Below are 24,598 nucleotides of genomic sequence, written 5' to 3'. Positions count from 1 at the left end.
CATTTTTAGAATGTGCTGTTCAAATAAATCCAAGTTTAATTTGTAAAATCTAGTGCACCTAACAATGCCCTTTAACCATGACAGGACAGCCTCTTTTACAAAATTAGTGTAGTACTCATTTAGTGCCCAATTTAACAGGTTGTTTAAATCCAGTAAGATTTAAGTGACCTTAAGCCAGCATCAGTTTATCCCCTACCCTCCCACCTCAAAACATGATTACTAAAAACAACACACGAAAGGCACATTAAAAGGCCAGCAGCACTTTTATTAAGATGTAAAAGGGAGGGTTACTTCAACAAAAATAAAATAAAGTGCGTTGCTGGAAGTCTTTCATAAAAATAGAATACAAACACTGAAAATATTAAAACAATGCTTGATTACCTAATGTACAAATATCTGGTCGTATCAAGCATTATGTATATATAAAAAAAAAAAAAAACGCACAATCCTTAAGGACTGCAAATAACAATGTACATATCACCAAGATTTCACCATTGCCCTGAAATTGAGGCTATGGCTTCAGTTATTGGAGTTATGGAAATAAAGCATCAAAAAGAGTGCGCACAATTCCCATCGAGGTATGGAACCAATGAACACAATGTTGCTGAGCTGGTTAGTTCAGCATCAGCTTCTCTGGAGGCTCAATGAGAGAGACTTCATGGTACCTGGAGGGAACGAGAGGAAAACATTAGCCACTGCCAACACAGCTATTGAACGTGTAGAGCAAGCGAACTTACTTTGAGCCCTTGTATTTCTCCCTAACAGCTTGCTGCGTGTGCTGAGCAGCACCGAGGTAGATCTGATGTAGATCCTGAATGCACAGCATAAGATCCACCAAAGTGTAGCCAGTCATCTCAACAAGTGCCTTCGACTGCAAGAGACAGAGTTATGAGGAAAAACCAAGACCCACGTGCGCAATAACATATATTGGACCAGTTTGATAATGAAAACACTGACTGATCAACCAGCAGGTAGCCAAGGGCTTTTCAACATAGCATAATGTTTACACAATGACCAACATCCAAGTTTTTGCCCAAGTTGATTGTGCAGACTTACCCATGATCCACCTGCAATTGTATGATTGGCCAAAATGAAAGCTGCAGCAGCAGTTTGAGATGGGAGGTACTTCAGGAAGGGGTCACAATCTATCAAGCTCAGCTCACCAAGAAACTGGGGGGGCAAACAGTGTCAAAACGGTTTCATGCAATAACAGGGATACACCACACAATGTAACTACTGAACTGCAGGAAACATTCTCACCATTGATAAGCTTTCCACTTTGCTGCTCACAGGTTGGTGCAAGAAATACTGGGTGAGGAATTGATTGATTGTTGGAGCAGCAAGATCAAACGAGAGAACCGTTAGCACCAGATGCTCCATCCTCAACACTTGTTTTTTTGTGTAGGTGTCGTCGGTGATGTAAACGAATTCTGCCACCTCAGGGGGGTAGATCTCCTCAAACTTCCTACAGTCAAACAGAAAAGTGTGAGCATGGAGAGTGGCAAGGGGAAGGTTATGCAGTCTGAGGCTTTAAAGGGATAGTTCACCCAAAAATGAAAATTTGATGTTTATCTGCTTACCCCCAGGGCATCCAAGATGTAGGTGACTTTGCTTCTTCAGTAGAACACAAACGAAAATTTTTAACTCAAACCGTTGCAGTCTGTCAGTCATATAAATGGAAGTGAATGGGAATCCCGGCTTGAGTAAAAAAAAAAAAAAAACACAACCAAATTAAACCCTGCGGCTCGGGATGATAAATTGTGTAAAGGCAAAAAGATCGGTCTGTGCAAGAAACTGAACAGTATTTACATCGTTTTTTTTAACCTCTGATGTACTGCAATGTCTGAACTGTCCCGAGCGCGTTCTCAACAGCTTTACGGCGGATCGCAGACTCAAGTGCATTACCTCCACCTATCTGTCAAATGGACCATTGACACTCTTATCTACAATCTCAATTAGGAGGAGCGTCAATGGTCCATTTGAGAGATAGGTGGCGGTAATGCACTTAAGTCTGCGATCCGCTGTAAAGCAAGACGCGTCACACACCAGCTGAAGATGCGAACACGCTCCGGACAATATAAATACTGTTCAGTTTCTTGCACAGACCGATCATTTTGTGTCTTTACACATCAGTGTATAGTCACAAGCCGCAGGGTTTAATTTAGTTTTGTTTGTGTATGTTTTTGACTCTCAAAGCCGTGATTCCCGTTCACTTACATATGACTGACAGACTGCAACGGTTTGAGTTAAAGATCTTCGTTTGTGTTCTACTGAAGAAGCAAAGTCACCTACATCTTGGATGCCCTGGGGGTAAGCAGATAAACATCAAATTTTCATTTTTGGGTGAACTATCCCTTTAAGGCAATGATACTTACGAAGCCAAAAGCATAGCAGCTGTGCCAACTAGCTGTAGTTTTCCTCTCAGGACAGACATGGAAGACAAAAAGCGATCGATGTAGTTCACGGCCAGGTAGAGGGTCTCATTCTGGAGCTTGTACTCCTCTCCCACCTCCACTAACCAGTCCACCAGAATGGCACGCATGCTGTTTGTGATGTCAGGCTGTTTCTTCATGTAACCTGCTTTTGGTTTTGACTTGACCTGCGTGACAAAAAGCGTAAACATTGAGCCAATTAGTAGAGGACGTGGGTCATTAAAATGGGAGATTAAAATTGACACACGCAACATTTAACTTCCATATCCTCACCTCCATTTCCCGCAAGTGTGCGTGTATTTCTGTTGCGTAATCTGAGACTTCATTGACATTTGTGGGCCTTTCCTCACCATCAATTACTGACATATCCATAGGAGAATCTATGCATTGAGAATTGTACATTTTATATTTCATGTTTTCTATAAAGAGCAACAAGACAGGATAGGCATTGCATTTAACTTAGTCGTTTATCTTACCAAAACTGGCCTCCATTGGCAGATCGATAGTGGCGAGGGGCTGCCTTAGGCGGGTCACGGTGGGATTTAGTGCGAGAGGGGAGCAATCCATGGTTGCTCTTTTTTTAGAGCATGCACCATCAGGCTCATCCACATGGATCTGAAAAGCAGGTGGCCTGGTGGAAGGCTTCTCTCCAAAGCTTCTGCCATGTTCTTCAGATTTGCATGCAATTATTTGGGGCCCAGAGAGCTGAAAAACAGAACTGGATTAAAGTGCTGCTAAAAACGGTCCTGTACACTACATGGGTGATTATAGGCCCTTTTTTTGCAGTAGCTTAATTTGGTAGCATTTCCATTTCAAACTTCATTTGTTTTTCTTGAAATAGTGACTTATTTTCAGGTCTTGAAGACATACGCAAAAGTATCAACACTATGATTTGGAATGTGCACACAAATGTATAATACAGTTCTGAATGTTTGACAGTCAGTGAATTTGTCAACTATACTCTGAGGGTAGTTCCATTTGTTCATCACATGCCTTTATCTGGAGAAACTTACTGCATTAAAAGAGCAAGTTCAGCTCATGCATGTTAATGTCACTGGGAATTTAACCCACAATCTTGCCGGTGTCATGAGAACTGTTTGAGTTTCAGGAAAGCACACAAGTGCTTTTCAGAATGTTTGCCTAAATGTTTTTTTACTATACAACTATATGAACTCATGTGGAAACACAGGTGATGTTTGGCAGAATGACAGCCTCAGTCACAAACATGTTTTATGGCACACAGAACATGTATAAAAAGCAAACACATCTGGAAAATTAGGGACCACAATAGTTAAAACACAGGTGATGTTTGGCAGAACTACATGATTTGGCGGTCATTCTGCCAAACATCACCTGTGTTCAGGTTCCTGGGCACCACTATCTCTCAGGACCTGAAGTGGGACAATCACGTCGAGTCAAAAAGGCCCAGCAGAGGTTGTACTTCCTTCGCCAGCTGAGGAAGTTCAACCTGTCACAGGAGCTGCTGAAACAGTTCTACTCCGCCATCATTGAATCAGTCCTCTGCACTTCTATAACTGTCTGGTTCAGCTCAGCTACCAAATCTGACCTCAGAAGACTACAGAGGGTAGTCCGGACTGCTGAGTGAATCATTGGTACAAGGCTACCTTCTCTCCAAGAACTGTACTCATCCAGAGTGAGCAAAAGGGCTGGCAAAATCACTCTGGACCCCTCACATCCAGCACACTCCCTTCTTTGAACTGTTGCCATCTGGTCGACGCTACAGAGCACTGAGCACCAGAACGACCAGACACAGGAACAGTTTCTTCCCTCAGGCAATCCATCTCATGAACACTTAATCGTGGAACACACAACACTAGTATACATTTAACACGCATACTTATTTACATTTCAAATTTGCACATCATACCTGTACATACAAAATGGTCTATATTATATATCATGTTTTTGCACATTTGTCACTGTCATTCTGTTGCACTGTGGAGCTTCGGTCACTAAAACAAATTCCTCGTATGTGTAAACATACCTGGCAATAAAGCTCATTCTGATTCTGATCTAATTTTGGTGAACTACCCCTTTAACCAGCCAACCCGGTTTACTATGGTATAGCAGGGAATGGGTTTGTAAAATGGCGGCCTGCGCATTGAGAGGGAATGAGCTGCGGGAATTTAACGCTGCATTTTATTTTAACCTGTGGCGCCATAAATGCAGTTTGACCCAAAAGGGAAGTCAAAAAAGAAACGAGATTTAGGTTTTCAAAGGGACAACAATGGATGCGAGCACTTTGACTGGTTCAACTAGCAACGTTCAGTTCATAGAATCAATATTATATTAGGAGCAAAACACACTGATTATTAAACTAAATACTAATACATGCTACACATAGGCGGATGAAATCGGTCTATAACAGAAGCACATTTCATTGTCATGTGCCATGCGTGCTCTAACCTGTTTAGCGCCGCGCAAAACGGGCTGTCTGCGCTGATTGTTCTCCAGGGCGCCAAGCACAGTCCTGCTGCCTGGTTTAGGGTTGACATTTTCCCGATTTTCAATTCTGTTCTTCGCTGCGCCGCGTAGTCGTGAAAGCATGTTTTCTTGATTGTGAACATCTGCTCCCGAATCTTGACTCGCGCTTCCTTGTGTTTGACCGACAGATGACATCCTTACAGCAGCAGATCAACTCAAGTCGACCTGCAAGATCGCCCTTTGATGTCGTTTAAGACGTTTGATCAAACAACACACACGTGAATAACGAATAAAGCATGGATAAGCAGACTAACCAGGGAAACTGGAAGAAGTGAGCTGTTGAAATCCGGACAAAAACACAATATAAACAGTTGCCAGTGGCGTTTTACAAAACCGAGATTCGAAAATAAATCATGCAACAGTCCTAACCTACAGAAATCGCGCCATACCGGTGTGCAAAACCCCTCAACACGCCACGGAGCGCTCACAAAAGATGCTTCTATTAAGTCAAACAGCGACTTGTTGCTTTTTTTTCTTTTTTTTTTTTTGCAGCTGCTTGGTTTGATATTGTGGCTGTCTCAGTTCAAGAAGCCCGCGACTATTGAAACGGGCCAATCAGAATGCAGCAAACCCAAACGTCATTGATTATACGGAAGCCTGGGAAGTACAAATGCGATTCTGCTTTTATTAACCGAGCCGTTGAGAGTTACTTTCATTGGCTCAAAGGAATTTTGAAACTGTTCGAGCACAATGTAAAATTTAAGCTCATGCTGGCACGTTTATACATTATATACAAACTCAATAATTACAAGTATATAAATATACAGGGGCAAATCTTACATTTGGGGAACTGTTCTGCCCAGGCAGTACTTAAAGAAAAAATACTGAAAATAAACAACAAAAATAATTCTACGTATTTTAGTATTTATGTGCACAATTTCTACTATTTTAGCAAGTAATCACTATTATAGCAAATCATTTCTCATACTACTGATATAAAAATCACACCACACCATTTGAGTTAAAAAATAAATAAAGTCTCAAAATATGTTTAATTGAAAGTTTATGTCCTGACTGAAAGACAAACAAAACACACAAACTTTTCATGAGAATGTTTATTTCTGTAGAAATGCAACTAGACAATATATGAGAGTTCTAAAAATATATAAAACTGCAGTCACACATGGTTTTTATGTTTATTACATTGAACATTTTAATTTGAATCTGTAATGGTACAATCAGCTCCTATAGAATATCAAATGTTTATTGCAAAAAACAAAATACATTCCTAAAAAGTGATTTAATTTTTACATTCCATTAAGCTTCACTGAAAAATTCCATCAATGAATCAAGTTCATAGTTGTTTAAAATTGCAAGTAGCTGTGAAACTTTTGTTTTGACATGTTGTCCTTTAAATTTGAACTTGTCGATGAACAGATCAGTGATCATACCTGTAAGAAAACAAAATGGTTTGTTTACTCATAATTCTTTTGCAAAGACATCATCTGAATATACAGGGGTTGTGTGTAAAAACATTAATCTTATGGAAATCTGCGATACATGTGAATAATTTAACATATAAAATTTGAAATAATATATTGTAAAATACCATCTCCCTAGCTCATCTGAATTCACTCACCATACAATCTTTCTAAGTGAGCTGGTTGTTTCTTATATTCTTCTAAGAGCTGGGCAGATTCATCCAGTATACTGCGATACTCTGGAATCAGAAAACCTGCATTCCCCTCATGCACCTGCAGCTCCTGCATGCAATAAACAAACACGCACACACTCAGCAGGCTTGCTTTTTCGCAGGGTTTTTAAAAGTCTTTTTTATGTTTTACCTTTAAAGCATCAATAAGCTGAACTTTTTTGGCCAAAATCAACTGATACTCTAGTTTGGGATGAATCATTCGAAGAGTATGGCTCACAGAGTCCTCATTCACCTCTGAAACCAACATAACAACCAACACAACAGACACATATTAATCATACCTGATGCATGGTATTAACCTGGTATTGACATCCGTCTCAGGAGAACCAATCACAAGTGGTCAGCCAAGACAGATCACCATTTACAGCTAGTATCCTTATGCAACCCAAATGCATCTCCACTGACCACTTGTGATTAGACTAACCAAGCGGAGAATCTCATTTATTAGACCACATACATCAGTTAAAAGATCAGTTGGTGAACTTACCATAGGATGTATTCAGATTGATTTTTCGCTTAGTGGCCTCTTTGGACAAAACATCCTTCAGTATGGATATGGTAGAAATGTTGTCTGATTTGAAGTTTGCCTCACCTTTACTGGGACACGTTAAAAAATTATAAAGATTGATTACAACGCTTCCTCTAATAACGCAATCATCTAGTAGCAGTATATTTGGATACTGAACAGTAAGGCCTCACCAATAGGTGGCTTCTAGCTGTGTTCCCAAAAAAGTGTTCTGAAAGTAGAATGTGATGCTGTCTCCTGCCGGGGTTTTCTCTGGGACCTCAGGCAGACAGAACACAACCCAGGAATGGATCTCTGCAAAACTGAACTGTCCTGTCAGTCTCAACGTGTTCATGGGCCTAGTCATGAAGAGAGAATGTTTAGCTGGCAGAATAAATGCATGATAAGAATTGATAAGCATTGCATGTCTCTAAGCTCACCGCTCCTGATCGATTGCGTGCGTCCTTTGGTGGAGGGAAAGCGGTTTGATCTGGTATTGTCGAACCTGGCAGGTTTTGGGCTGAAGCCTTGGCGTCACGTAAGCTTGAAGGGTGCCATATTGACCCTCTATAGACCTCACCTTAGAGCAAAATCAGGACAACTGCTCAAATATTGCCTACCTTGCAATTTCAAGAAAATGTACATATATGTTATTACACTGAAAATAATCCAGACACAAAGAAGTAGACACCTTCAGTTCCAGCCTAGTGGTATTTGCTTGGCACCTGTAGGTGGCGAGGAGGAAGTTCCCATTTGACTGTGGGGTTAGATAAACAAACAAAGACAGTTTTGCAAACACATGTGATGTGGTCATTACTTAAGCTTAATGATGTGACACACAGGTGCTTTACCTCTGAATCACATTCACTGAAGCTGACCACTGCTGAGTTCTTATCGACATCCAACAGGTCAATGGGAACATCACTCTGCCAAAGACAAAAACATATGTAAGCAAATGGAATTAAACTTCAGTCTTACAATGCTGAAATTACAACACATGTAAAAATGATGCTGAATTAGTGAAGATCAGAAGAACTTTGATTACAAAACATCTTTAATTAAAATGGATGGTTTCAGTTCTGAATGCTGATTGGTCAATACAACATTCCAGACATATTAAAATGTATTATATAAAAGGACCCATTGAATAATGTTGTTATTGTTTCCATGCAATGAAGTATTTCTTCTAGTAAACTAATCAAGCACACCTTTAAGTAACTTGTAACATACAGTAACACTCAAAAGATTTTGTTGAGAGAAATTAATACTTTTATTCAGGACGGATGCATTAATCTAATCAAAAGTGAGGTAAAACAGTTTTTTTGTCACAAAAAAAAGAAGAAAAAAAAAGCAGTTCTTTTGACCTTTCCAATCATTAAAGAATCCTTAAAAATGTGTCACAGTTTCCACAAAAATATTAAGGAGAACAGCTGTTTTCAACGTTGGTAATAATAAGAAATACTTATTGAGCACAAAATCAGCATATTAGAATGATTTCTGAAGGATCATGTGACACTGAAGACTGAAATAATGGCTGCTGAAAATTCACCTTTGCCAACAGAAAACAGTGATTTTAAAATTGTATTATATTTCACAATAATACTGCCTTTACTGTATTTTTGATCAAACAAATGCAGGCTTGGTGAGCGAAAGACTTCTTTCAAAAACGCTAAAAAAAATCTTACCAACCCCAAACTTTTGAACAGTAGTTTATATAAATAAAAGCAAGATAAATTGGTGTATTTCTCCCACCTGTAGCAGCAAGTTGTCAATGGCGGTCTGCACCTCTAGTGTGAGGCTGTAACTGGCATCATCCTGGCACAATGTGAATTTGTCATTGATGCTAAAGACTGGCACAGCGGACACAGCCGTGCTGGACTGAGAGCTCTGCTGGTATTTTTCTCTCCCCTGCAACACTTTCACCTGCAACTGCTCTAACTCTGCCCTGTACAAACACATGCACGACCAAACTAGGCATGTCAGAATGTGTTTCAAAATCTAGGCCGATTTAGTAAACAGATCTTTGCTGTTTTAGATTCATCATTCAGCCGGATGTGTAGTACCTGAGTGCAGCCACCTTCCCCTGGGTCTCCCGGCTCATCTTGATCTCATCTCCTGGGCCTGCTACCATCTGCTGAGGTTCTGTGGTGAGACCTGACACCCATCCTGGAAACCAGGCACATGACTTCTCAGTCAACACAGGTGAATGATAAACTGTATACTGACATCACCCACACAGTATTGTTCTTAGAAAACACACAGTAAAATTCCTTTATCTAACAGTCACAGCTAACCTGTGTAAGTTGTTGCAAGAACTTCATCATACATTTCCTTTCCAACGCAGCCACCCTGGATCGATGTGACACTCTCAGACAAAACCTTGTAAACGCGGAAAGATGATTATCACAAGTGTAGTGTAGCAGAATTTAATTTGAGTCAAGGTTTTACTTAATGGTTCAGAGACAAAATGAGGGTGTTCCATGTATCACTTGTCATTTATATGTGACACTCACATTCTCAAAGCGCAGCGTTGGCTCATTTGAACTGTCCAACCCGTAGACCTCAACAGTCCCATCATCCCTTCCCACCAGGATGTCCTTCACACCATCACCGACAATGTCAAAGGTATCAATACAAAGCACACCTTGAAAAGACCAATACAAATTAGCATGGCTTCAATTTTTTATATGCAATAGCCTCTCACTATCTAATTCCTACCTCCTTTTTTCTTCTCATTATCCAGTTCCCAACTAGTAATGGGTCCAGATTTGGTAATCTGCACAAGACCTAGTTTCCCATCAGCTGTTCCATAAAGAACTTCCTCACCACCCTTTCCTAAAGATCAAGATTTCATGCATTATCAATTTCTCAGACTCAACCAATACATGCTTTCACACTAAAATGAATTAACAGATTTTTAGCACACACCACCATCTCTGTTGAGAAGTTCCAGAACAGTTGGAGGTCCGGGAACTTTTACATCATACTGAAGGTCGGAGCCCTGATGGAGCACAAAGTGTAGGATGACTGTGCACTTGAGCATCAAGTATTGGATATGGCCACCAAGTAATAGATATATCATGAGTACCAGATATAATTATGTAACAAAGGACAGGTAAAGGGTGGCCAGCATGACAGGAGGTTGTGTCAGACTACCTGCAATACTCGAAGTACTCTGTCCTGGCAGGCCAGGATGGGCACAATGTGGCCCACAGTCTCCACAGGTAAACACAGGATGTCACTGATCTTGTCTCCTGACAGGTAGTAGTTCTGATCCTTGCAGTCACAGTAATGGTTATAAATGTAACTGGCACACACAAACAGATCTGCCCCTGAAACATGCCTGTGGAAAAATAAGGCACAAACAAAAGTGAAGCATCCAAAAATGACAATGTATTACATGTATTATCAAATTTGCTAATCATTAATATAGAAATAAACAAAGCCGAAAGAGTCTAAAAAAACAAGAAGCAGATCTCACATGGCATTTATGCTCTCTGTTAGGTTGGCTTCAAATGTAAGAAACTGTTTGCCCTTTTTAGTATATCCCCTCACTTCAGAGCCTGAGCTCACAAAGATCTTTTCCTGCGGGGTTCCCAAAGCCCCTCCAAGCTCAAGTCTGGAGATCTTCTGACCTGGGAGCGATTTGAACACAGGCTGACAAAAAAAGACACATTTATTCTCATAAATGATAAAAAAATATTGTTTCATTTTGTTGGTACTCAAGAATTATTTCTAATAGCGGGGCATAGAGGAGAAACAATGATGTACAGTATGTGGAAAATAATGTGTTTTTTGAACCTTAAACATCATAAACACATTTCATTACACCAAATACACAAAATAAATGTTCTTTTTAGCAACGTCATATGACATCTTTAATATTTTTGTGGATAACGAGATACATTTTTTTCCTCAGGATTTTTTGATTAATAGAATGTTCAAAAGAACAGCATTTATTATTTGAAACAGACATATTTTTAACATCATACATGTCTTTACTGTCACTTTTGATCAATTTGATGCATCCTTGCGGAATTAAAGCGTTAATTTCTTTCAACATCTTACAGACCCAAACTTTTAAATGCTAGTGTTTACTAAAAACAGGAAACACTTCTGATACATACCACAGCCTCCCCTTTTTTCATTCCAAAACAAGTCACAACACCATCATGATCTGCAACAGCCACCTGAAATGAGAAAATGCCATCAGGTTGCTTATAGACAAATGCTTGTTCCCTGTTTGATTGAGTGGGGGAGAAATGTCAAGCACATTCTCAAATAAATAGGACATGTCGAATGCTCTTTCACAAGTGGGATCTAATCTCTAGCATCCTTGTTTTACAAAGTAAGCCCCTAAAATAGTCTACAGCAGAAACGTCATTAAGCCCTTGAAACTATGGAAAGTTTATCAGACTGTACATTTCTGTTACAGATATGAATACCTTATTTCCTAGACTTGATAGTAAGTTTTAAGATTGACTTTCCTGTTAAAAGAATATTCCTTGTTCAATGTAATTACTTTTAATTTAATGTTGTTGTTTTGCATAACTGTCAGCACTGTGAGGAATGAGTAATATTATTTGTGTTATATGATGTATGGTAGTAATTATTTTCTGTGAACAGATGGTCTTGACAAGCTTGATTTATGCTAAACCTGTTATATTCTTTTAAAAGGGATGAAGATATACCTTATGACTTGCTTTTCGCCCCACAGTTGGGAGAAGTTTCATGGTTTTTTGAGATGTCACTCCAACCTGCGAAAACAAAGATGACATGGTCATTAGTAAATTTCCTTTCTGGTAATTAATATGTAAGATTCCTAAATGTCTCAGCCACAGACCTTACAAGTTTGCATTTTAAACAACCAAGTGCCCATTTGCCACTGTAAATCACAGCAGATGTACAAATACATACAGAGATGTTGAGACCTTACCTGGAGATAATCAACGTGGTTTAAATTCAATTCCATCTCGTTTGTTAGAATAATCACTACACAGATCCTTTTGAATTGTCACAGGTTAAGTTAACCGTTTTCTATTTAGCGTTGATATTTTAAGATGCTCCAGTACAGTTCTCTGTTATTCATTCCCCAAGATAGTACTCTGAAAAAGAAATATATATTTCGAGCTTTTCTGATGGACATACAACACAGTGGTCCTGGCTAGTCGTCACAGCCGACTGGATTATCCTGCGGATTAGTTAGTTAGTGGCTGATTCTGCTGCGGATGATGTGGCTAACGTTAGCTGTGTCAGTTGGTCCGCTTTACAAGATCATTCACGTCACGTTAACATGTAGGGGAATAAAAACTATACCGCCTTTTCATAGACATGTATCCAAACGATATGCTTCCCTTCGCGGACAAAAATAATAATCCGGCTAAGTATAGCAGCAGCAAACGTGTTGTTGTTTGCAGCTAACACGTTTCCTCAGCAGCGCCATGAATTTTACAAAGTTTTTCCAACAGGTTTTTTGAGGCAGAACCATATACCACACAGCGCCATGTTTGTCAGCCACCCAAACTATCTCTGGTTACCATGGTAACAGAAAACGTAATGAGATTCTTTCAAAACACTGAAAATACTGTATTTTTTAAAATCTATCTATCTATCTATCTATCTATCTATCTTTAAGCTTTTAAAAAAGCATCTGAACTACATTTTTTCCCCTGATGCCATAAAAGCCTGATAAAAACATTAAAGGGGTCATATGATGCGATTTCAATTTGTCCTTTCTCTTTGAAGTGTTACAAGCTCTTGGTGCATAAAGAAGATCTGTAAAGTTGCAAAGACTAAAGTCTCAAATCCAAAGAGATATTCTTTATAAAAGTTAAGAGTCAGCCACGCCTACCTAAAACGGCTCGTTCTAACACGCCCCCACATGTCCACGTCAGGATGTGGAAATATTAGCATAATGCTGCCCAAATTTGCACACAAAGAAAGAAGGCGTGGTTACAGGAACAGCAGTAGTGTTGATGCAGCCATGTCAGGGAGACACTGTGTGTTTCAGTGCGAAAGCAAAAGCACTTTATTTGGCCTTCCGGAAGTAGATGCAATTAGGAATCATTGGTTAAGATTTATTTACAATCGGCCAATCACAATGCACTGGTTCAGCTGGCCAATCAGAGCAGACTGTGCTTGTCAAAGGAGGGGGCTTTGTTGAAAACGAAGCGTTTGAGAGAGGCGGGGCATAGAGGACCTACAATAATGTACAGTATTTGAAAAATAATGTGTTTTTTGAACATTAAAGCATGTCAACATATTCTGTTGCACCAAATACACAAAATAATGATCTTTAAAATAGCATCATATGACCCCTTTAAATAATTTCCTAAACATTATATAAATGTATATAAACTGTTTTTATCATGCTTCTAGTTCTATTTTTCCCAATAATTGAATATTTAAATGGTATTAAATAATTAAAACCTGAGTTGGAATAGTTATTTAATTAATTAGGCTATTTCAACTCAGATATTTAGTTATACTTTTTATTTTGTCCAACTTGTTATTGAAGCATAGGCCTATATGTCAACAACAACTTAGAGGAGCTCTGCTGAAAAGACATTCATTTTGTTTATAATAAATTTTATTTATTAAAAATAATACATTTTTGTCTGGTTTTAGGCATAGTTGGTATCCCAGACTGGTCAAGCTAGGCTGGTGTTCAGCTGAAAGTGTCCAAAACCCATTGAAAACCTGCAAACAGACCAAAGGCTGTCTTAAGAAACCCAATCATATTGATCTTTTGTTGATGTTTTTATATATAACATATAAACATTGATTTTCTTTATTAGATTATTAAGCATTTTTAATGGCCATTTTAGGTTTTATTTGTGGGGACATTTTGGTCACACACAGGAGTGGATGAAGGGGTGTGGATGTGACTCAACAACAGTAGGAGGGGGCGCAGCTGCAGAGAAGACTTCAAGCATCATTCTCATTTTGCACAACACCAAAGAGACACAGAATGCTTCCTTTTGGATTATAAAGATTTAATGACAGAAGACTTGAAGAGCACCTGTCATGGATAAATCTCACACAGCAAGTGAATGAACTGTCACACTGCTTGATCTCAGGAATCCGTAAAGAGCTGCAGTAGTTTTATGCAATTTTATTGCAACTGATGCCCTCCCCGAGGAGGTTCCTGGTGGCATCCACCTCCTTGCCTCTTACAGCAGGATGGGGCTGGAACTTAAGTGTGTATGTGGGGCTCTTCACAGTATTGCTGGTTCTGATGGGACTTCTTCTGTGGATGCTGCTGAAACAGCTCAGGAACTCTGTAGGCAATAGCACCCTTCAGCCACATCTGGGCTCCCGCAGACATCGTGTGTTCTGAGAGAGAAAAATCATGGATAAAGATGAAAAAAAGAGACTTTTGGAGGATTTGCATACAGCTCTGATTTCTGAAGCTGCTGGACAATGAAAGATGTGACAGCAAATACTGTGCCTGGGATGGATGAAAGAATGAAAAATTGTATTGAGGACTTTTAAAGCTTTGCAATGGAAATGTGAGATGTATTTACTGACTATTTATTAATCTATAGTATGGCAGATGCTTTATGTTTCAGCAGACACAATTCTGTTTAGGAAACGCATGTTTTCTTTTACTGATGAAAATGTTATTCTGACATCAGTTCTTTGTAAAAATAGATTACTGACTAGACAGTTTCAACATATAGTTTGTAAAGCCAATACTATTCACTCAAACACACACACACACACACACACACACACACAGACAGATTAATTAAAAGGTCAGTCAATATGTCTGCTAACTAGTTTCAGGAATAGATTTTTTTCCTACTGTTTGTTCTTGGCATGAAGAGGGTTATTTATGAATAAAAGAGTGAAATCAATTATGTCGCATATTGAGAAAATGTCTCAATTGAAAAACGATTTTCCATAATGCAACCCTGAATTCCTTTTGGAATTGCTAACTAACAATGGAGACCTGTCATACTCAATACTGTTTAATGTTCAGACATAATGTTTGTGTTGTAAAACAAAAAAAGTGTGCCTTTTTATATTTTTTACTCTGCTTTCTTGCCTCTCTTTTAGTAATCTTTTATTGTCCTTTCTTTGGCACACTAAAGTGAATAAAATTAAATAAACCAAAAAAACCTAAAACAAATTATATACTTTGCATGTATGTGTGCACGCATGGTTCAATCAGCATGAATCCCAATGAAGTAGACTCTGTTGCTTTTATTAAACCACTCACATTGTGTGTTTATGTGCATGACGCTAGTGAGAAAATTAAATCCACACTGCATACTTGAGCAATTTAGCCAAACAAACAGCAGGGTTCTTCTATTTGATGAGGGATACTTGCATGTAGTATGAGTGAACTTCAGTGCACTTCAGCCACTGACGCATTAGTAATTGATTGATAATTATTAATCTTAATATTCCTGTCTCTCTCTTGCCTGGCAAGCAATGAGCATGGTTTATTTACACATCACCTTAAAACAGAAAAGTAAGGTTTATTTTGCTGTGTAGAAGTGGTGTATAAATCACATAAATAAAATAAGCATATCATTAAAAGGCTCTGACAAAAACATAATTCTTAAAGGAAGGCCAAAGCAATATATCTACTATATTGCCCATCAATCAGTTTTCGGAGAGGGGTTCTCCGTGTTCTGGTTATTACTTCTGTCAAAGCCTGATGCTTCTATAATGAATAATATTCAAACTATTGATTATGTTCAAAGCTGAGCAAACATAATCTGAACGTCATCTTAAGAAAACATTTAGAATAACTTTAGTCTGCACACAAACAACAACTTATACAGTTGAACCAAAGTACACTAGCTATAATGCAAAAAAATAATAAGTATGCAAAAATTACATATTTTTTTATTGCTATTTTATTACATAACTATTTTGATAGCTATGAAATTATCCAAAACAAACGAGTCATGTGATGGAAATTACATTGTTGTGGAAATGAAGCCAAATTAAATGTATTATATACATATGTATTAATTATATATGTATTATATATAACAGATAAAAAGTGCCCAAATTTGGCCCTGTACTGGCCACTTGTGGACGTTTGGAGTTTTGCTGTAAAAGAGATTCAAATGGATCTACGCATCTCATGGTCATTCCTATGTAACTATTTACTTTTTTTGAATAACAATAATTAAAACCCTTTTGTCTACTAAACGATGAGAAATATAAATTCACCAAGACAAGGACACCGAATATAAAGCCTACAGTATTGACAACTATCGTCTTACTCTGTTCTCCACGTCAGTCAATATGATTGACAACTGGTTTTGAGGGCGTGTCCTTCATCCAGCTACAACTTCGCTGACTGTTGACACGCGCCAGAAGTCTGACCTCTCGCGCACAGGTGACTGAATACAGCAACAGGTAGGGATGTTCGCTGTCCTGAATAGATAACGTATTGTAACAGCGTAGCTTAAATGAGTAAATGACAGGAATTATTTATGTACAGTCTTAAAGCCATTTAGCTTCTGTGGATTCTAGGACGTGAAATTTCACATCACAACGTAATGAGTTTCAATTACTGCTGAACTGTTCTGATAATGATAACTTTATGTAGCCTACTCTTTTTCTTTTCCAGAACTGAACATAGTGCTGCCTGTGCCTGTACAAATGGTAAGTGCTGAGCTGCATTTGTATAATTTTGCATTTGTACCACTATTTGTATAAATATTAATATTTTAGTTTATGATGAGTTTTATTAGGCTAATTTGGGTCTTTGTCTTGTGTCTTGTTTTGCTGGCTTAACTCTAAGCTTAAAACATTGTTTTTAAAACCAGTTTAACTAATGGTTTAACTAGAAGTATACAAATACAAGTATTATTATAACTGTAAAAATCATTAGTATCATAAATAAATAAATAACGGGGGCAGTTATAAATAAATTAGAATTCAAGGGTTAAGTTATCAGATCTATGTTGGCATGGTGACGGTTAAGTCACCATGGTGGTTAAGGTGATGGATGATTGTATTACAGCAGATGAGACCGGTATCAGCTCAGACAGAGGAAACCCGCCGAACAGGTCACTGTAGCTTTATCATCCCACACCTGCCAGAACCAAGCAAACACCCATATACTGTAGGACATCTACAAGGATTAGCCATGCTTGGGCTGGCATATCGTGTGTTGTTTCTTAAAAGTTTAATGCTATGACACGGGCTGTTTTTCTAGGTGTAAGACGTATGTGTGTTGTCATAGCACTTTATTATAGAAATCATAAGAGCAAGGAAAGATTAACGCTACTGCTTTTGGTATCAAATCAGACTGAAGGTCTCGGGGTTAACTGATCCCTAACTTTCAACCTGAACTTGAACCCTAAACCCAAACCCTATACCTTATCTCATTCTTCACCGTAGCACTATCATTAACCTGAGCTGCAATCTTGGTCTATCTTTAATCAGTCGTGTATGGATTACAGATACTCTGTGTGTATATAGTGTTTACAGAAGGGTTACCAGAAAGATACAATCGCAATGTAAACAAGAAATGTGGAAATGGTTGCTTCCAGCCTTTGAAAGGCCATCTAGAGACTGAGAGCACAATTATTGCAAACAGTTTCCACTGTTATTGGTTCATATCTGTCTGCTAAATATATATTCAGTGTTTACACATGGTAATGATGAGAGACATGAGCCATTGCATGCATGAGTTTAATAAATGAGGTTGATGTTTCTCATACTCTCAAACACCTGCGCTGGCTAATCCATTCAGAATTCACCGGCTGCTCCACATGTCTTCATGTTTTTTAGTGCCTTGAATGATTATGCATGTTAATTATTTATGTTAATTATATTCAGTCTGCAAATACAAAACCTGGTTTTGTGCCTTTGGTTCAATATAAAAAAATATTTTGTCCTGCACACTTTATAAAGCTACTGTCTTTTCTGATGTGAGAACATATCTTGCAACCAGTAAGGGCTGCAAATAATTTTGATCTTATTGGTGAATCTTCAAAGGATATCTGTAGTTAACCTGACACGTTATGCATTTTAGAATAGAACCACATGTACTACATCTACTTTATATTATATTATGATTTTTTTTTTGCAATAGATTCATTTTGGTTTTGTATTTTCTGCAGGCAACCCGAGGAAGTGTGAAACCCTTTGTGAACTTCAATGCAAAGCATGATGCAGAAGTTTTACGCAAGGCCATGAAAGGGATTGGTAAGTTTCACAAGACAGACCTTTAAGAGAGTTCACCCCTTTTTGTTAAGATCTAGGTGGTTTTTCCTTCCACAATTAGCAATCATAATTAGCCAGAACATAGTGGTAACTATCATGTGATAACTAGTAATTGCTGTTAGCAAATTATACTGATCAGTGGACTAAAGAAAAACATCTTCAGCTCACTCTTACACTATATCTTACTTTCGCCCTCTTCTATAATGCTTTATTTTCAGGCACTGATGAAGATGTCATCCTCATGTTACTGGCAGCTCGCAGTAATGCCCAGAGACAGGAAATAAAAGCAGCCTATAAAAAGGCTTTTGGCAAGGTGAGCAAATGACATTATTATCTAGTGTCAAACAAGGAATAATTAGTTTGTTGAATCTAAATTATGTAAAAATGTCTTTTCACTTTAAGTACATCTTCTTCTGAAAATGATAACACAATAAAAATGCTGTTCAAAGTTAAGACAAAAGGTATTTAAACATGATTGTTGTTCCATTCAATTACTTAGAAGCACTGCTGTGCATCAATAGCAGTACATCAAGATTATTCATTTTGAACTGTTGTTTTGCACACATCCTCTTATTGATGTTGATATAATTCAGTGCTGTCATGAACGTCTAAAATAATGATAAAATGCTAATGAGTTTCACATCTTCAGTTTAATGGGCAATATATTTTCTTTTGTCTCTTGGCTCATGTTTTCAGGATCTAGGGAAAGACTTACGGTCAGAGCTGGGAGGGAAGTTAGAGGATCTCATCGTGGCCCTCATGTATCCATCCATATTATATGATGCACATGAACTCCATAAAGCCATCAAGGTAACATCAAACATTTCCATCGTCTATACCAGGGATGGCGAACGTCAGTCCTGTTGAGCCGCAGCCCTGCAGAGTTTTGCTTCAACCCTAATCAGACACACCTGAACAAGCTAATCAAGGTCTGAAGGGTTACTAGAAAGCTACAGGCAGGTGAGTTTTAATTAGGGTTGGAGCTGAACTCTGCGGGGCTGCGGCTCTCCAGGACCGGAGTTCGCCACCGCTGGTCTATACAATTAAAAGCTAGAAAAAGAATGAATAAAAAACACATTGTTATGAAAATGCTTTTCCATTATGATAAACTTGAGCTTATCTCATCTTAGATTGGTTATCTTTTTAATTTTCTTACAGGGAGTGGGTACAGAGGACGAAGTTTTAATCGAGATCCTGGCATCCAGGACATGTGATGAGATAAAAGATATTGCCAAAGCTTATAAGAAAGGTAACATTCATCATGCAGGCACAGGGTACGGCTGACATGAAAATGTCCCACTATTGTAAGGTTGATGCATGATCGATTGTGTCTATTTATATTTACTTTGAACACTCCAAATAATACATTTCAAATGGTAAGGGTCAATTTTTTTGTAAAACTGTGGGTTTCCCTTCTGCAAAGATGCCTTACTGATTGTATTGCAAACAAACAGGCCATATGGAGCACAAGTCTCTAGAAGGCATCACTGTTACAACTGATCCCTTCCCATCAAACTAATCCAATGGGACCAATAAGCAGCAATTGTCGAGATAAGTGTAAACTGTCAATAGTTAGAAGGGACTCCCTAAAGAAAAACATCTTCAGCTCACTCTTACACTATAGCTTACTTTCGTCCTCTTCTATAAGCTGGTGTGGATGCTTTATTTTCAGGCACTGATGAAGATGTCATCCTCATGTTATTGGCAGCTCGCAGTAATGCGCAGAGACAGGAAATAAAAGCAGCCTATAAAAAGGCTTTTGGCAAGGTGAGCAAATTACATTATTATCTTGTGTCAGACCAGGAACAATCAGTTTGTTGAATCAAAATTATGTAAAAATGTCTTTTCACTGTAAGTACATGCTCTTCTGAAAATGATAACACAATAAAATGCTATTCAAAATTTAGACAAAAGGTATTCAAACATGATTGTTGTTCGATTCAAATACTTGGAAGCACTGCTGTGCATCAATAGCAGTACATCAAGATTATTCATTTGGACTGTTGCTTTGCATGCATCCTCTAATTGATGTTGATATAATTCAGTGCCGTCATGAATGTCTAAAACAATGTTAAAATGCTAATGAGTTTCACATCTCCAGTTTAATGGGCAATATATTTTCTTCTGTTTCTTGGCTTATGTTCTCTCTCTCTCGCTCTCTCTCTCTCTCTCTCTCATTCTCTTATTTTGTCCCTTTCTACAGGATCTAGTGAAAGACTTAAGGTCAGAGCTTGGAGGGAAATTAGAGGATCTCATTGTGGCCCTCATGTTTCCATCCACAATATATGATGCACATGAACTCCATAAGGCCATCAAGGTAATGTCAAACATTTCCATCTTCTTTGGAATATAATAAAAAACTAGAAAAAGAAAGAATAGAAAACACATTGTTGTGAAAATGCTTTTACATTATGATAAACTTGAGCCTGTCTCATCTCAGATTGGTTATCTTTTAATTTTTTATTTTCTTACAGGGAGTGGGTACAGAGGATGAAGTTTTAATTGAGATCCTGGCATCCAGGACATGTGATGAGATGAAAGATATTGCCAAAGCTTACAAGAAAGGTAATATTCAATGTGCAGGCACAGGCATGGCTGAAATTAAAACGTCCCATTATTGTAAGGTTGATACATGACCATGTCCATTTATATTTACTTTGAACACTCAAAATAATTAATTTCAAATGGTAAGGGACAATTTTTTTTGTAAAACTGTGGGTTTCTCTTCTCCAAAGATGCCTTACTGTTTTGTATTGCAAACAAACAGTCCAAATGGAGCACAAGTCTCTACAAGGCATCACTGTTACAACTGATCCCTTCCCATCAAACTAATCCAATGGGACCAATAAGCAGCAATTGTCGAGATAAGTGTGAACTGTCAATACATCCCGTCTCACGTGTCTTGACCTAGAATATGGAAGCAAGCTGGAAAAAGACATCATGGGTGATACGTCAGGACATTACCTGGTGATCCTGGTGATCCTTGCACAGGTAAAGAAATGGCTGTCAGTTTAAAAAGAAATCAAAAATAAAGGAGAAATTTATTGAAGTATATAATAGATTTTGTGCAGCACATTTAAAATAAATAAAGTAATCAAATGAGGTCAAAAAATCAAATAAAGTATTTAGTACTTTTAATTTGTAAAATATTTAATTCACTGGATTATCAAAAATGTACGTGTGAGACATTGACACATATATTAACCATTTCTAGTATAATTTCCAGCAAAAATAACTATTGTCATGATATATCTATCAATACTAAATTACCAGTATATAAAATTTCTCATATTGTGATATACAATTTCAGTCAATGTGTTGATTAGGGCAAGAGATGGGAGAGGATACTAAAAAAGGTAGAGAGATGAAACAGAGCAGCTTCCTCTTGGAATGATAACATGAGCACCAGTGAAGTCATCCTTAAAGTGATTAAAACAGCTCTTGAGTTAATGTTGTTGAGAAGATTAAATGGTTCTCAGGGGTAAAGTGTGGGTAATTCAATATTGGAGTTTACCAGGTTAGGAAAAATTCCATGCCCCGTCTCAGTATATTTGCAGTGATGGAGGAGGGCTGATGTTTCCGTGACGTCCTCTGACCTTGGTTATGTTTCTGTTCCTATACTCAGGGAAACAGGGAGGAGGGAGTGGATGAGAGCAGAGTGGAGAAAGATGCAAAGGTAAAGTTCATAGTCATGAGTGAATATAGTATTATGAATTTCTTAAAAAGACAGTTTACCCTTAAAATAAAACATTTACTCCTCACAAAAATGTCTATGAACAGTTAAAACATTAATGTTAAAACAAAATACCTTCTTTTGTGTTCCTCAAAAGAAAGAGTGTAATTTTCATTTTGTGTGATTTTTGTCACTTGCTCACCCTCATATTTGAAATATATATTTTTTTCCCTGTGAAATACTAAAGGAGACGTTAGGTAGAATATCAAAGCATCTATTTTCCATGTAAAGTGGATGGTGAAGTATGCTGTGAAGCTCCAAAAAAGACAAAAAGCCCATCATAAAAGTAGTCTATGACTGATTCACTTTATTACAAGTCTTCTAAAACAATATGATTTGTTTGAGCTTTTATGGTGCTATCTTCTCCTTTCGGGAGCTTGGTAGTGTACTGTAAATCGCTATCCACTTTTATTATACTCAACACAGATGCTTGGACATTGTGCTTAATATCTCCTCAACTTAAATTGCAAGGGATTTCAATCCATTGTTATAAATTGCACCCAGCTGTAACTGACTAATCATTAGAGTTGCGTATGTATGTAGATGTAAACATGGAAAAGACGTAACTGGATCCTCAGGTTTAAGTTGCGAACCTTAGAAGTGTTTGTTCATTGATCGTGTTTCAGGAGCTGTTTGCTGCCGGAGAGGAGAAATTCGGTACGGACGAGGACAAGTTCATCAACATACTCGGCAACAGGAGCGCTGAACACCTGAGAAAAGGTGCACGCTTGTGTGTTCAAAGCCTTTTGATGCGTTCAGAACTGCCTTGAAGGGCCATCCTAATAGCTTCTGTGTCCCTGTTTCAGTGTTTGATGCCTACAAAAAGATTGCCGGCTGTGACATTGAAGAGAGCATAAAAGATGAGTGCACTGGGAACCTGGAAGCACTACTGCTGGCTGTGGGTACGAAAATCCCTGTTGTGTGGCTAAATGTTAATTTGCTATTTGGATGGACTGAACCATCACTCTATGATGAAACTTAACAGAATAGTTCATGCAAAGTTCGGTCTGGTAAAATAGATTCAATTGCTTGAATAAAAATGTGAACTAAGAAGATCACAAGATCCAAGAAAATCACTCACCATGTCATTCCAGGACCTTTTTAGAGAATTTTTACTTCAAGATCAGTTCAATTTTTATCAACCATGGTCTAAACAAAAACCCAAAAAGGCAAAGAAACAAAACAAAACAAAAAACACTCCAAATGTCAAGTCTTCTGAAGCCAATTTTTTGTGAGGAATGAACTGAAATTTGTCTCTTTTTTTACTGACAATATTGCTTTTGAAGATAATCTGTGAAAAACAACCTGAATGTCAGTCTGTTCCACACATAAAGGTGCTTTTATGATATTTATGATCACTGTTGATATTATATAACTTTAATAATAGCATACAGGTTAAGAACAACATGAGGGTGAGTAAATAATGACACTGGAGGGTGATCTGTCCCTTTAACTGAAATGTAAAACTTATGTTTCTCTCTCTCTCCCCCCTTTAGTTAAGTGTGCAAAAAGTGTGCCTGCTTATTTTGCTGAATCCATTCGAGAGTCTATGCGGGTATGAAGGCTTATTTCCATGAGATTCTCATCTGTTTTTTTCCTCCTCTGATCATGAATTGGATCATTTGCTGCTCATTTTGGATTATCAATTGCTGACACTCCAAGTGGAAAAATAAAAACAACTCGTGGCCTGATTATTAAATGAATGTGTTGGTCTGAATGATATTAAAACAACTGATTTCACACATTATTGGTTTGTTTATTTACAGCGTGCTGGCACTGATGATGAATCTCTCATAAGGATCATGGTGTCCAGAAGTGAGCGGGATATGCTGGACATCAGAGCGATATACAAGAAGAAGTTTGGAGAATCACTCTACAGCACCATACAGGCAAGTTATGCAAACACACACTTTGTCACAAACACAAATAAATCTTAACATTGTTTTTAACCCTTATTTTTAGGAGGACACTGAAGGAGATTACCAGAAGGCCCTGCTCTACCTGTGTGGTGGTAATGATTAGAAAAAACATCTGTGCTAATTATTTACATCAGTTTAAGTCCTTATATGATCTTCAGGTTTCTTGTGCTCATTTTTTCATTTGTGTTTATTTTGACATCTTTTATGTTTTATGATTTGAGAATAAGTAGTTTCAGTGTTGGAGAATAGGAGGGTAGTGTAATGGTTTTGGTGTGATGTTTGTGTACTGATTCTTTAACAAAACTTAATGGTTTCAGAAAGGTTAATGAATTGTTTTGGTTGGTGTATTGTTTCAAAATTGTGTGAAGACTTGAAAATAAAATGTTATTACGGACCATATTGATGTTTTGTAAAGTCATATGCAGTTCCTCGTTTTGTTTCCGTTGACAAATAATGCTTTTTCCACTAGATGGCAGTATTGCTCTAACAAATAGTTCATATTCTCCCTCAGCATATTTTGACCCCTCAAGTGCAGTTTTTCTTGAGATGATTTCCTCCTGCATTAATATTATCATTCTAAAATATTTTTCTGCTAAAGTTAAACTTACAATAGCTTAAGTCACACAAATGAAAATTACTGAAGGGATAAGC

At 37.8% G+C, this 24,598-nt stretch overlaps 3 protein-coding genes across 5 annotated transcripts; 1 reads left to right on the top strand and 2 right to left on the bottom strand.

The window, feature by feature from the left end:
- Positions 1–292: 292 nt before the first annotated feature.
- LOC107756471 (cyclin-A2-like) lies at positions 293–5,521 on the bottom strand. Of its 3 annotated transcripts, none has more exons than XM_016573610.1 (9): positions 5,192–5,521; positions 4,860–5,115; positions 2,909–3,137; positions 2,706–2,812; positions 2,376–2,599; positions 1,261–1,465; positions 1,057–1,170; positions 738–871; positions 293–665 (listed from the first exon to the last, which is right to left on the bottom strand). In XM_016573610.1, exons 2-9 carry the CDS (start codon positions 5,070–5,072, stop codon positions 614–616), a joined length of 1,278 nt encoding a protein of 425 aa, XP_016429096.1. In that variant the 5' UTR covers positions 5,073–5,115; positions 5,192–5,521; the 3' UTR covers positions 293–613. The 3 variants fall into 3 exon arrangements, with proteins under 3 accessions (XP_016429096.1, XP_016429095.1, XP_016429097.1); XM_016573609.1 differs by having other exon boundaries at positions 4,860–5,102; positions 5,192–5,520; XM_016573611.1 differs by having other exon boundaries at positions 4,860–5,047; positions 5,192–5,520.
- A 580-nt stretch (positions 5,522–6,101) lies between these two features.
- Positions 6,102–12,534, bottom strand: bbs7 (Bardet-Biedl syndrome 7). Its single transcript, XM_016573608.1, has 19 exons — positions 12,033–12,534; positions 11,788–11,853; positions 11,224–11,286; positions 10,578–10,753; positions 10,253–10,439; positions 10,025–10,097; positions 9,815–9,931; positions 9,610–9,740; positions 9,391–9,475; positions 9,160–9,262; positions 8,849–9,041; positions 7,948–8,022; positions 7,788–7,853; positions 7,537–7,676; positions 7,291–7,455; positions 7,079–7,188; positions 6,722–6,825; positions 6,517–6,640; positions 6,102–6,328 (listed from the first exon to the last, which is right to left on the bottom strand). The coding sequence occupies exons 1-19, from the start codon at positions 12,066–12,068 to the stop codon at positions 6,195–6,197; spliced, it is 2,148 nt and encodes a 715-aa protein (XP_016429094.1). The 5' UTR covers positions 12,069–12,534; the 3' UTR covers positions 6,102–6,194.
- A 3,842-nt stretch (positions 12,535–16,376) lies between these two features.
- On the top strand, positions 16,377–24,336 carry LOC107756438 (annexin A5-like). The gene is made up of 13 exons (XM_016573539.1): positions 16,377–16,477; positions 16,692–16,726; positions 18,193–18,277; positions 18,514–18,608; positions 18,992–19,105; positions 19,454–19,544; positions 21,207–21,286; positions 21,921–21,971; positions 22,655–22,748; positions 22,835–22,930; positions 23,525–23,583; positions 23,795–23,917; positions 23,991–24,336. Exons 2-13 carry the CDS (start codon positions 16,724–16,726, stop codon positions 24,048–24,050), a joined length of 951 nt encoding a protein of 316 aa, XP_016429025.1. The 5' UTR covers positions 16,377–16,477; positions 16,692–16,723; the 3' UTR covers positions 24,051–24,336.
- Positions 24,337–24,598: the final 262 nt, after the last annotated feature.

This window comes from Sinocyclocheilus rhinocerous, unplaced genomic scaffold (genome assembly GCF_001515625.1).
Source record: "Sinocyclocheilus rhinocerous isolate Xijiao unplaced genomic scaffold, SAMN03320098_v1.1 scaffold111, whole genome shotgun sequence".
Taxonomy (NCBI): Eukaryota; Metazoa; Chordata; class Actinopteri; order Cypriniformes; family Cyprinidae; genus Sinocyclocheilus; species Sinocyclocheilus rhinocerous.
Note: the sequence above shows the minus strand (reverse complement) of the source record. Positions and strands in the feature narration are given on the sequence as shown.